Source organism: Dendrobates tinctorius, unplaced genomic scaffold, assembly GCF_039654945.1.
Source record: "Dendrobates tinctorius isolate UK_male_01 unplaced genomic scaffold, ASM3965494v1 ptg000060l, whole genome shotgun sequence".
In the NCBI taxonomy this organism is placed as follows: domain Eukaryota; kingdom Metazoa; phylum Chordata; class Amphibia; order Anura; family Dendrobatidae; genus Dendrobates; species Dendrobates tinctorius.
The window spans coordinates 39899468-39913774 of record NW_027361728.1 but is presented as its reverse complement, the minus strand read 5'-3'; the positions used below and the strand labels follow the sequence as shown (position 1 = coordinate 39913774).

The 14307-nt window shown below is 45.3% G+C and overlaps 1 protein-coding gene across 1 annotated transcript in view; it reads left to right on the top strand.

The window, feature by feature from the left end:
- SEC62 (SEC62 homolog, preprotein translocation factor) overlaps positions 1–14307 on the top strand; it is a 57967-nt gene that overhangs the window by 30692 nt on the left and 12968 nt on the right. Inside the window, exons 4-5 of the mRNA XM_073578903.1 lie at positions 7392–7596; positions 8836–8928. Coding sequence (XP_073435004.1) covers positions 7392–7596; positions 8836–8928 — 298 coding nt within the window. The remainder of the gene's footprint in view (positions 1–7391; positions 7597–8835; positions 8929–14307) is intronic.

The window sequence follows — 14307 nt, the reverse complement described above, 5'->3', positions numbered from 1 at the left end:
TGCAGTCCGCTCACATCCTGGTAGCTCTTCACTGAACTTGCTCCAGTTTGTTCATCTCTTTTTTTTTAAAATATGGTGCACAGAACTGGACACAGTATTCCAGATGAGGCCTTACCAAAGAGGAGTAGAAGGGGATAATTACTTCACGTGATCTCTACTCTATGCTTCACTTAATACATCCAAGAACGGTTTGCCTTTTTTACTGCCGCATCACACTGTTGACTAATGTACAATCTGTGATCTAGTAGTATAAATGAGCAAGCTCTCACCCGGCTCCTTCATCAGAAAATCCAAAATGTTATGGATCCCAGGAGATATGGACAAACCAAACTTTTTTGTAAAAGTAGTAATGTTAAAAAAAAATATATATATTGTTCTTCTGTAATTGTACTGATGCACAGAATCGGGTTGACTTGTAATTCTTACAGTGAACAATGTGAAAATGAATCTCAAGTGTGTACGAAGTAAATGAATGATGCAGAAATTTCCTTGATCGGATACTACATACCATATTTTCCGGCGTATAAGACGACCAGGCGTATAAGACTACCCCCCCAGCTTTTCCAGCTAAAATAGAACATTTTCTTAAAAGTCGGGGGTCGTCTTATATGCCGGGTGCGGGGGAGTGGTCCCAATGACAAAGGGAGGGTGTACATGGAGTTATCATCCCCCTTTTACCTCATTGGTGGCAGCGGTGCTGTCTGCAGATGTCTGTGCTGGGGATCGGCAGCTACTCCATCTGCACCGTGGCGGCTCTGTGCTGGGGATCGGCGGCTCCTCTTTGTCCAGCATAGGGGCGCTGTGCTGGGGGGCGGCTGCGGAGGCTCTCTGTCCAGCGTCGGGGCTCCTCCGGTATTTCCCCAAAGCCTGGAGGCCCAGGCAGCTCCATTGCTGCGATGTGGTGGCCTCCCTGAAAATGGCTGCCGGAGCCCGTGTATGCTCAGATTCAGATCTCGTCTCCCGAGATCTCGGGACGAGATCTGAATCTGAGCATGCGTGGGGTTTATAACACCATTTACACCCTCCCTTGTTCATCGGGACCATTCCCCCCAAATGCACTCGTATAAGACGACCCCCGACTTTTAAGCAGATTTTCAGGGGTTAAAAAGTCGTCTTATACGCCGGAAAATATGGTATGCACAGCCACTTTTCTGTCAGGAATGGTGCCATTGGCCTATATCGTATTGCATTGCCCCCAAATTTTGTAAACCTGATACAACAGTAGGAACTAAAATTTAAGTAGTTCTCAAATACCTCATAACACTGTTTTACTCCTCAGACCTGCTATGTACCCATGCAGCAAAAATGTGGAAATACTTGACAGTTTCTATTTCTCACCAAATGATGTACATTGACTTGTAGAAAATACCTGAGCAGTCAAAAAACTTAGTCCACCTTTAAATAAAAGCTTAGAGAGAAGTAATGTCACGGGTTCACTTATTAACAAAACTTATAAGGCCGAGTTCACACCACAGCTTCACGGTTACTTTTATTCAGACCATGCTCATGACTATGATCCACAGGACTCCTGACTTTGAGCTCAACAGCCATATACAGTGGGGGAAAAAAGTATTTAGTCGGTCACTAATTGTGCAAGTTCTCCCACTTAAAAAGATGAGAGAGGCCTGTAATTGACATCATAGGTAGACGACAACTATGAGAGTCAAAATGAGAAAATCCAGAAAGTCACCTTGTTTGATTTAGCAAGATTTATTTAGCAAATTATGGTGGAAAATAAGTATTTGGTCACCTAAAAACATGCAAGATTTCTGGCACTCATAGACCTGTTACTCCTTCTTTAGGAGGCTCCTCTGTCCTCCACTAATCCTCCACCTCCACCTGTAGTAATGGCACCAGTGTGAACTTGTTATCAGTATAAAAGACACCTGTCCACAACCTCAACCAGTCAGACTCCAAACTCTACTGTCGTGAAGACCAAAGAACTGTCGAAGGACACCAGAAACAAAACTGTAGCCCTGCACCAGGCTGGGAAGACTCAATCTGCAATAGGCAAACAGCTTGGTGTGATGAAATCAACTGTGGGAGCAATAATAAGAAAATGGATGTGCCTTTTCTGGGTGGCTGCGGGCTGCTATTTTTAGGCTAAGGGGGTAAATGTTCATGGCTGAGAATACCAGCCCTCAGCTGTCAGCTTTAGAATGAGGGGGACTCCATGCCGTTTTTTTTTTTTTATATTATGTAAATAGTTTAAAAAAAAACAAAACATGGGGACCCTTCTATTCTTGATAACCAGTCTTGCAGTCAGTTTTTCCTGGCTGGTTATCAAAAATACAGAGGAACCCACGTCATTTTTTAAATTTATTTGTAGCGCAGGCGGCGGCTGATAAATACTTACCATTCTCATTTGAGTATAACTCCACATTCTCCCCTGCTAGCACTCATGGCAGCACGAGCAAGACAGAATAAGGCCGGGGTCACACTAACCGACGCAAAATACGGTCAGTATTTTACATGCGTAATACGGATGAATGGCCCCTAAACAGTGCTCCGTATGTCATCCGTAATCAAGGTGTGGTCGCGTATTTTGCGCATGTCAGCATCCGTATGTAATCCGTATGGCGAGATTTTCTCGCAGGCTTGCAAAATGGACATATAATGGAGCCCTATGACAGGGTTTCTAACAGAAACGAAATAATAGATATAGACACATAGAATGCATGTATATATATATATGTATTCTATGTGTCTATATCTATTCTTTCGTTTCTTTATTAAACCTGTCAGTGTGAGTTTACTGTGTAGCGCACTGAATTGCCGGCTTTGCTAAAAGACACCGGGTGCGTATTTCTCGCAAGTCACGTGTGGTCCGTGTGTAATCCGTATTTTTTGCGCACCCATAGACTTGCATTGGCGTACTACGGACCGTAGAATACGGATGAGAAATATACGGCTGGTGCGAGGGACCCCATAGAGAATCATTGGTCCGTGTCTAATGCGTGCTTTTAGCGCCTCTCACTAGGCCGTATTCCTCGCCAGTGTGACCCCGGCCTTAGAGCGGTCTTCAGCACCCAGTGCCGGGGAACAGCGCAAACAGTACCGCTGCTTCCCAGACGCCGGTACATGTGGTACTGATAAAGCCAAATCCATGTGTCATCAGCATGCACATGTGCAAAGTGTTTTGCGGCCCGTGCTGTAGTTAAAAAACGGAGACACGGTCTGTGGAAACACACTGACATGTGAACAGACCTGTTCACTTGAATGGGTCTACGTATGTAAGTGTCTCTGGTACCGTGCAAAGACTGTCACCACACGTACCGGAGACACTGACGTCTGAAAGACGGTTTCGTTCTGGATAATAGGCCTGTGGCTGGTCAAGAAATTACAGCTTCGTACATGGACTGTGAAACTCGGGCCTATAATTAGACTTACAGTAACTGTTAATTATTCGCCTCTTCAGAAAGAAAGAGGACTTTTACTCTACAGCGCCACCTATTGGTAGTAGCGATCCTACAAGTCACAATCAACCCTTTAACGAGTCTTGTAGTATGACTTAGGATACAAGCCAAATCAGAATCTCAATTTGCAGACACGGTGTTTCGAGCTGTTGACTCTCGTCAGAGCAAAGTATGAGATCTGATTTGGCAAGGTGAGAGGCTATGGACTAGGGTCTAAGAAGTAAGGTTTCTCCTTGCGGAGAGTGACATGCCAGCTGTGGCTTGTCAAGGTAAGGAGACTTATTCGCCGTGCAATGCTCCTCTGGGAAAATAATATGCAAATTTTCCCAGAGGAGCATTGCATGGCGAATAAGTCTCCTTACCTTGACAAGCCACAGCTGGCATGTCACTCTCCGCAAGGAGAAACCTTACTTGTTAATTATTCAATATTTTGGTATGAGTCTTACAGTCAGAGAGATGTAAACTTTTAAAAACTGCATATTTTTCCAAATTTTCTCAGTGATTCTCAGAATCACTTTGTGGTAATAATTTTGTAATACTTTTACCCAACAAAGTGGTGCTCCGCATACGACTATTAGCTTGTTAAATCTTGCTGTTCTCTGACAGCGGCATTTAGCACACGCTGATGTGCACACGTGTCGTTGACTACACCCATTGGCGCGCCCGTGACTTGATCGAGGGTCATCAATAGTTTGTTGTGACAGCCGGGGGGGTCCAGCTGATGACCTCCGTGCCTGTCATTACAGAGCTCCTTTGAAACCCTGCCTGTGGCCATGCTTCAAAGGAGACTATGATTTCTGCTATATATAGTTACAACTTTAAGTCCCCTAAGGGGGCTAACAATAACAGTTTTAAAAAAAAAATAAACCTTCTTTTTCCCCTTTGAAAATAAAAATATTAAAAAAAAATAAATAAATACACGTGGTTTCAGAATATAACATACAATCAATTAGTCCGATCGGTAAACACTATAAACAGAAAATGTAAAGCGCCATGGAATAAATGGCGCTATAATAATAAATAATAATGTTAAAGTGCCAAAAATTTTTATTTTTTTTTTGTTTCCGCAATTCCACAAAAATGTTGTAACAAGCAATCAAAAAGCCACATCTATCCTAAAATGGTACTAATAATAATGACATCTCACACTGCTCCATCGGCCGAAAAATAAAAAATGTAGTGGGTCTTGGAAAATGTCGTCACAACACCTAAATGTTTTTGGGTTTTTTGTTTTTTTTAACTTCTGATTTTTTTTTTCATTGTTAACCCCTTCCTGACATGTGACGTACTATCCCGTCCATGGGACCCGGGACCCTATGCCCATGGACGGGATAGTACGTCATAGCGCTCACGGGGGGAGCGCCGCTGATCGCGGCCGGGTGTCAGCTGATTATCATAGCTGACACCCGCCACTATGTGTCGGTGGCGGTCACGGAACGTCCCCGACACGTTAACCCCTGGCACACTGCGATCAAACACCATCGCAGTGTAGTGGAGGATTAGGGAAGCTTCGGCAGGGAGGGGCTCCCTCCATGCTTCCCTGAGACCCCCGCAGCAGCGCGATGTGCAGCGCAAAAAATGTGTAAAAATAATTTATAAAAAAATCGCTAAATAAAAAAAAAAAAAAAATTCCCTAATTCATTTTTTGGAAATAAAAAAAAACAAAACAATAAAAGTACACATATTTAGTATTGCTGCGTCCGTAACGACCCGCCCTATTAAACTGTCCCATTAGTTAACCCCTTTAGCAAACCCCTTAAAAAATAAAAAAAGCAAATAATGCTTTATTATCATACCGCCGAACAAAAAGTGCAATAACGCGCAATCAAAAAGACGCATATAAATATCCATGGTACCGCTGAAAACGTCATCTTGTCCCACAAAAAACGAGCCGCTACACAGCGTCATCAGCAAAAAAATAAATTTATAGCTCACAGAATAAAGCAATGCAAAAATAATTTTTTATATAAAATTGTTTTCATTGCATAAAAGCGCAACGTGTGCCCATACAGTAGTTTTCTCCCACATATGGGGTATCAGCGTACTCAGGACAAATTGGACAACAATTTTTGGGGTCCATTTTCTCCTGTTACCCTTGGGAAAATAAAAAAATTCGGGACTAAAAGATCATGTTTGTGGAGAAAAATATGATTTTTTTTTATTTTCACGCCTGGGGGTGAAGTCCTTGGGGGTTCAAAGTGCTCACCACACATCTAGATGCGTTCCTTGGGGGGGGGGGGTCTAGTTTCCAAAATGGTATCATTTGTGGGGGGTTTCAGGGGCTTTCCAAACGCGGCATGGCATCCAATCCCAATTCCAGCCAAAAAAGTCAAATGGAGCTGCTTCCCTTCCGAGCTCTGCCATGCGCCCAAATAGTGGTTTACCCCACATGTGGGGTATCAGCGTACTCAGGACAAATTGCAAAATAACTTTTAAGGTCCTGTTACCCTTGGGAAAATAAAAATTGGGGGTGAAAAGGTCATTTATGTGGAAAAAATGTGTTTTTTTTTTTTTTTTGTTTTTTTTTTAAATTGTACGGCTGTACGTTATAAACTTCTGTGAAGCCCTTGTGGGTTCAAAGTTCTCACCACATATCTAGATAAGTTCCTTGGGGGGTCTAGTTTCCAAAATGGGGTCACTTGTGGGGGGCTTTCCACTGTTTAGGCATATCAGGGGCTCTCCAAACGTGACATGGCATCCGATCTGAATTCCAGCCAATTTTGCATTGAAAAAGTCAAACGGCGCTCCTTCCCTTCTGAGCTCTGCCATGCACCGAAACAGTGGTTCCCCCCCACATATCAGGTATCAGCGTACTCAGCAGAAATTGCACAATAACTTTTGCAGTCCAATTTCTCCTGTTACCCTTGGTAAAATAAAAGAATTGGACCTGAAGTAATTTTTTTGTGAAAATTTAAATGTTAAATGTTCATTTTTTTCTTAAACATTCAAAAAATTCCTGTGAAGCACCTGAAGGGTAAATAAACTTCTTGAATGTGGTTTTGAGCACCTTGAGGGGTGCAGTTTTTAGAATAGTGTCACTTTTGGGTATTTTTTATCATATAGACCCCTCAAAGTGACTTCAAATGTGATGCGGTCTCTAAAAAAAAATGGTATAAAAATGAGAAATCGCTGGTCAACTTTTAACCCTTATAACTTCCTAACAAAAAATAATTTTGGTTCCAAAATTGTGCTAATGTAAAGTAAACATGTGGGAAATGTTAACTTAAGTTTTTTGTGTGCCATATCTCAGTGATTTAGGGCATAAAAATTCAAAGTTGGAAAATTGCGAAATTTTCAAAATTGTCGCCAAATTTAGTTTTTTCCACAAATAAACGCAAGTTAATTGAATGAAATTTTACCACTAACATGAAGGGCAATATGTCACGAGAAAACATTGTCAGAATCACCGGGATCCATGGAAGCGTTTCAGAGTTATTACCTCATAAAGGGACAGTGGTTAGAATTGTAAAAATTGGTCCGGTCATGAACGTGCAAACTACCCTTGGGGGTAAAGGGGTTAAAATAATAAAAATAGACATGTTTGGTATCCCTGTAATTGTATTGATGAGCAGAATCATATTGCATGGTCATTTTTAACCCAAAATGTACACTGTAAAAACAGTTCCCAAAATAATCAGACTATTTTTTTTCGAAAATTTAACCGCACTCTGGAATTTTTTCCCGTTTTACACCAATTTACAACTCGTCCCATAATAAACAAGCCCTCATATGTTTATGTGGACATAAAAATAAGAAAAGGGAAACTCAAAAACGAAAATGGGCTGCTGTGTGAAGGGATTAAACCCAATATCCGAAATTACGTCATTTCCACACTGGCCACTGGGCCTTATACCGGATTTGCGCAGGATGTGATCTTGTACAGTTACTGAAATTGTCCATGTTGTCCAGTCCTGATGTATCCACTTCAGTACTTTCCATTAATTCTTCTTCTTACGATTGCCTTTCTTGTCTTAGGCTTCTGAAGAAACAATTCTTTCACCGTGCATTAAAAGTCATGAAAATGAAGCCAGAGAAAGACCCAAAGAAGGAGAAAGAGAAGGGCAAAAGTGACAATGTTAAGGACGACGAAAAAAAGAGCAAAAAAGATACAACCAAGGAAGATAAAGCTAAGAAAGATAAAGAGAAGAAAAAGGAAGCTGAGAAGGAAGAAAGCAAAAAGGTAATGGTACTGGAATCCTGTCTTAGTCACGACAGCAATATTAGTGCTTTTACCTCACAATGTGTCAAGTAATGTTCAAGTGAATGCCTGGTGCCTCTGACCTTTCTAACCTATTAATAAAAGGGAATAATAAATTGTAACGAAGGATGTATTTCTCTTTACCTCATATTTTCTTTGATCCCCAAAACATCCTCCATTTATTGTAAAGTTAGGATGTGATTTTCCCAGTGTCTTAAGGCTCATTATACATAATCTGTGATTCCGATCTTTGGCTTGTGTTGCCACGTCGCCGATTAGCCAGCAGCAAAACGCTCATTCATGAAATAGTCAGAATCCTTGTCGGCAGCCCCTCACCTGGTGTAAATGGGGGATGTGATGGCGCGATAAGGCTGTATGAGGACCGAGCAGTGATTGTAAGAATTAGTTTGTATCCGCTGTTGTGAGTGAGCCATCTTTCTCCAAGAGCTCACTGCTCACCTGCCTCCCAGCTTCCTATATGTCAGGGGGTGGTGTGCTCCTGAAGAGTGACCATTTCCAGGCTGAGATATAGATATATAGTATCTCTCTATTTAAAAAACTATTTAATCCATAGGGTAATTACTGTAAACCCCCCAAACGAATGATTCACCAAAATTGGCATATTTCTGTTACCTTATCTCCCCAGTAAAATGCGATCAAAACTTTATATGTACCCAAGGTGGTATTATTAATAGCATCAGCTTTTTGTAAAGCAAAAAAAAAAAAGCCACTTTCTGAGACTCGTAATTTCTATATTTTTCAGTTAATGGAACTTGGCATGTTGTGGCAAAAAACAAGGCCTCACACATCTCCATCAACTGAAAAATCAAGATGTTACGGGTCTTCGAAAATGGTAGCACAAATTTTTATTTTTTTTCTCTTCCTCCACCTCACCCCCTCACCAAGTCAGAAGTTAACACTTGAATCATGTTGCAAAATCGTTTGTACGACACAATGCCAAAAATACAGCGGCAAAATCACATTTTTTCTTTTTTATTCACCACGTCGGAATTTTTTTTTTTTTAATCCTGCACATTGCGCAGTAAAACGAATAGTGTAATTCAAAATAATTGACAGAAAAATAAAAAAAAGGTGATGAGCCTTGAAAGAAAAAAACTAAAGCACAAAAACTAAAATTCGCCACAGTGGGGAAGGGGTTAAATCCAAAAAGTGTATATATATATATATTTTTTTTTAATGAAGACGTTTTATTTTCGGTAGGACGAAACTCCTGGAACTCCCAAGAAAAAGGAAACAAAGAGAAAGTTTAAGCTTGAGCCACATGAAGATCAGGTTTTCCTGGATGGGAATGAGGTAAGATGGGAAGGGAAGTTGAGGGTCTTTGGAAGCTGAAGTTGAGAGGAACCTGCAGACGGATGTGTCAGGTGTAATCACACACAGCTCTGCAGTGAGGTCAGGAGAGCAGAGAGCGACCATTACACATCTCACTGGTAATACAATTATTTCTAATAAGCTCTGGAGGTAGATTCTCATGTAGATCTATGTCCAGCCCATAGATCTTAACAGCTCATCTTATATATAACAGTGAATGCGTCCTCCTGTCCGAAGACGGGATGTGCGGCGCCTGCAGAGTGTGACTCTGAAGCCAGTGCGTGTGCATACTGCACTACAGCACCATTTTCTAGAAGACACTGTATGCAAATTCACAGACACAGTGTCTTCAGCAAAATGGCGTGGGATGTGCACGCATTGACTCCGACGCCATTTTATTGAAGAATTCTATGTCATCATAGCAGTGCACACGTGCCAGCAATCACCATCATCCCTATGGCTGGCGCGTTCACAATGCTATGTTGACGTTTTAGTACATTACTTTAGTAAAATGGTGCCTCAGTCAGAGTGTGCATATACCGCGATCTCCGGCGCCATTTTATTGAAGACACTGTATAAATGTGCCAATAAAAATGCTTGACACATGGGCATAGAACAGGTTCCATAGCTAGTTTACATATAATAAAAAAAATGGATTTCTCTGGAATAATACATTGTTATTCAGCTTATCTAAAATGTATGCTGCGGAATATGTTGGTGCTATAGAAATAAATATCATTATTCCTGTGGCCTACATGTCTGTACAGATGGCTCAGGATGACTTATCCTACTGACAGATTCCCTTTTAATTGCATAACTTGGGACTGGGTTGGAAATGAAACCATTATTGCATTATGTTAAAAAACAAATATCTATTCCAATCACCTGTTTCTCCTTCGTCTCATTGGGGGACACAGGTACTGTGGGTGTATGCTACCGCCATCTTGAGGCTGACACTAAGTAAACAACACAAGGTTGGCTCCTCCTCCGCCGCATACACCCTCGCCCCTATTGCGGGCGGAAACCAGTTTTATGCTTAGTGTTCTTTGGAGGCACACATGTCTGGTTTTTCTCCAGACTCTTTTTTTTTTTTTTTTTTTCTATGAAGATAAGACAGGGGCGACGGACCCTATTGAAAGGGTCTGATCTCCCCAAACCAACAACGGGCGAGCACGTGTGAGTATCGTTTTCACGTATCCTTTCCCGCACCGAGGGACATATCTGGGTCATTTTTCCCCATGCTTTTTTTTTTTTTTCTCTCTCTTTTTGCTATGAAGATTAGACAGGGGCAACAGATCCTATTGAAAGGGTCCGATTTCCCCAAACCATCAACGGGCGAGCACGTGTGAGTATCCCTCCACGTATCCTCTCCCGCGACGAGGGACATGAGGCCGGACTTAGCCCTGACCACCCCTAGGTACGGAAACCATGGGCTGTACAGAGGCACAAGATAGTCCGAGCGGCCCCCACTGCTCCACCAACGCTAGACGGCGGTGCTGCAAGGCGGCGAACGGTCCCTCTCCTCAGCCCTGGAAGGAGGACGGTGCTAGGGTGCCTGCACAGTCCTGGACATCACCCCCCCTTACCTCAACCTGAAGAAGTCGTCAGCGTCCAGCATGGATAGGATGGCTGGGGAGCGGCGGCGTCCAGAGAGCCTTTACTTCATGCGCTTCTAGGCTGTGCGGGAGTGCTCCCATCAGCAGAATGGGAGACCAGCGGGTTCGTGCATTGTCTAGGTGCCCGGGTTCGTATAGCAGGAGTGGACTGACAGGGGTTCCAGTGTAGGCCCCCTCACTTCCCTTCCCCCTGGCGGCGGGATGGACGCAGTGCCCGGCACCGGGTACCGGCGCCGGCTCTGTCCTTGGTATGAGGTACGACCTCCCTTCCGGCCGCCCGCCCTCCGGAGCCTGGGCGAGCGCCAGATAAATTTAGCCCCCGGCTTCCCGTCAGGGTAGGCCGCAACCAGGAGAGAACGGTCGGCCCGCCCATAGCAGGAACGCGCACAGCGGAGAGGAGAAGCAGCACGTGTGGGGGATACAGGACCGGGTAAGTGTGGTCCTGACCGCGAAAGGCACGCTACGGACAAGCGAGGAGTGCTCTCCACACACACACACCCCACACCCCCCCCCCCCACATCCCATAGCAGGGCAGTAGTAACACCTGGCGGATACAATATGGCTGGGAAAGGGAAGACGCACGCGTTCCTATACGCTGCATGCATCTCCTGTAGGGCTTCGTTTCCGCGGGCGCAGAGCAATAAATCATGCGAAACATGCGATTCCGAACGCGCCCAGGAGCCCTCTCCTGCGACCGAGCCCAGTGATCTAAATCCTCCGGAATGGGCCCTAGCACTATCGTAGTCTATGACGTCGCTTACAAAGGCGATCGAGTCTCTTCACGCCCCAGACAGGGGCAAGGATAGTGGCTCGCTAATCTGGGAGGGGTCCTCCACCTCACAAGAGCCTCCGGCCTGCAGGGACCGCTCTCGTTCCAGGCAGGTGCAAAGGAAACAAACTCACACGGCATCTCCCGGCCCATCCGGTGCCTCGGCATCCGTGAGTTCGGCATCACGCTCTCCTTCACCAGTTGTCGGGAGCGGGCAGAGTTCAGATTATGACTCAATCGAGCCGCTGGACCTAGATACCCCGGGATGTCGAGAAACAGTTGATAGCCTCATCGAAGCCGTTAATCAGACGCTGGGGATTGAGGATGACGTCACCTTGGCCTCAGGCCATAGGGTATCCTTTAAGCGGGCTAAGCGTCCGCATAGAATGTTTGGCACACACCCAGAGTTTGAGGACATAGTGCAGCGTCACAGGGAACGGCCGGATAGGCGTTTCTCGGGCCGGAAGACGTTAGAGGCAAGATATCCGTTTGCCCCGGAGCTCTGTAAGAAATGGGCGGAATCCCCGGTGGTGGATCCACCAGTGTCACGCTTGGCCTTGAAAACCTTGATATCCATACCTAGTGGTTTGTCTATTAAGGACCCCACTGATCGGCTCATAGAGAGTTTGGCTAGCTCAGTTTTTGAAGCATCAAGATCGGCAATCTCTCCCTCGTTCGTGGCAAAATGGGTAGCCAAGGCCATGATGTCATGGTCAGAGTCATTGAACAAGGTCTTGCAGGATAGAGACCTGCCTGCGGAGGTATCGGAGATCACGAGTCAGATTGCTATGGCTGGTGACTACTTAATCAACGCTTCCTTGTATGCGGCCAATTGTGCGGCACTAGCGGCCGCAAACGCGGTAGCCATTAGGAGAGCCCTATGGTTAAGGACATGGCGGGCCGATTAAATTTCCAAGAAATCTTTGACTTCCCTGCCTAATCAGGGTGGCTGCCTGTTCGGGGAAAAGTTAGACCAACTCATTTCCGATGCTACAGGGTGAAAAAGCAACTTCCTCCCGCAACAAAAGGTCAAACACCCGTTTCGCCCGGCTCAGGCGCGGTTTCGGGCCTTTCGCAACCCCGGGTGGACGGCAGCGGCCAGCTCTGCCGCTCCAAGTCGCGCCAACCAGGACAGGGAGCGACAGGTCTCATACAGAGCCAACCCATTGGGGAGGATACATGCGTGCCAGCCCAGGTCAAGGGGAACCAGGGTCCAGAGACCCTCAGCTAAATGACTCTGAGCACTTTTTAGGCGACATCAGCAGAGTAGGCGGCTGCCTGCTCTGCTTTCGCCGTGTCTGGGTCGCGGTAGCACGTGACTCATGGGTGGCAGAGCTGGTGTCCTCAGGGTACAAGATAGATTTGTCAAATGTCCCCCAAAACGTTTTTTCCTGTCCTGACTTCCCAAAGTGGAGCCCCGAGCAAGGGCGTTGCTAGGGGCCATCAATTCGCTCCAGCGCAACGGAGTCATTGTTCCCGTTCCAGAGCACGAGAAGGCTCAGGGTTTTTATTCCAATCTGTTCGCGGTCCCCAAAAAGGACGGGACAGTCAGGCCGGTTTTGGACCTGAAGCTCCTGAACAAGTCCATCAGATCAAACATTTCCGAATGGAATCTCTCCGTTCAGTTATATCGGCCATGGGGCCACGGAGAATACTTGGCCTCTATCGACATCCAGGATGCCTACCTGCATGTCCCCATTTTTCCTCCGCATTAGAGGTTTCTACGTTTTGCCATCAATGGCCTACATTTCCAGTTTGCAGCACTGCCCTTCGGGCTAGCCACTGCCCCCAGAGTGTTCACAAAGGTAATGGCAGTCGTTATGGCCGTCTTACACTCTCGGGGCATAATCGTCTTACCATACTTAGACGACCTCTTGGTGACGTGCCCCTCGTTGAATGTCAGCATTACCCTCTCCCACTTAGGGTGGTTGGTCAACAGGAAAAAAATCATCCCTCATCCCAGCCCAGAGGATTTCCTTTTTAGGGATGATCTTCGACACCTCCCGAGGGTTGGTAATTCTCCCTCAAGACAAAGCCCTAGCGCTCCAGCAGGGAGTCCGGAAGCTTCTACAGCCAGTCCCACACACCATTCGGTTTGGGATGAGGATACTAGGGAAGATGGTGGCAGCAATGGAAGCGATTCTGTTTGCCCAATTTCATCTTCGCCCCCTACAGCACACCCTCTTGTCATCTTGGGACAGGAACCCGTTCACGCTCGATCATCAGTGCCGACTATCCTCATAGGTCAGACAGTCACTAGAGTGGTGGACGTGCAGGTCCTCCCTTCTTCAGGGGAAACCGTTTCCCCCAGATCAGTGACTAGTGGTCACAACTGACGCCAGCCTCCTCGGCTGGGGGGCAGTTTTTCACCATTATACGACCCAAGGGCAATGGTCGCAACAGGAGGCTTGCCTCCCGATCAACTTGTTGGAAATACGAGCGATCTGGCTGGCGCTGCAACATTTTCAGCACCTTCTAGCAGGACGTCCCGTCCGGATTCAATCGGACAACGCCACTGTGGTGGCTTACGTAAATCATCAAGGGGGCACGCGCAGCAGGGCAACCATGCGCGATGTGGGACACGTGCTTCACTGGGCCGAGACGAACCATTCGGTAATATCGCAAGTAATAGAGATGGTTAGCACTCGACTAAGAGGTGTGGATATACGGTGCTAGTGAGAAGGGAACTGGTAGTCCCGCTAGCATAAGTCAAATATAAAGTCACTGCACACGTGGATTTTTGCAAAAGTGGAAAATCTTTATTTCTATTGGACGGTGAAGAAGCGACAGCTTTGACGTTTCGGCCTCACAATGGCCTTTATCATATAGTCGCTGAAAAAATAAAATATATACAATAAAAATTACAGACAAATATATCCAATAAAAATAACATGTAGGATAAATCATAGAATAAGTATCTCGTTGAGGAGCATCTTTATGTTATGTGCCAAACGATCATTAGGGAGTATAGAGAAA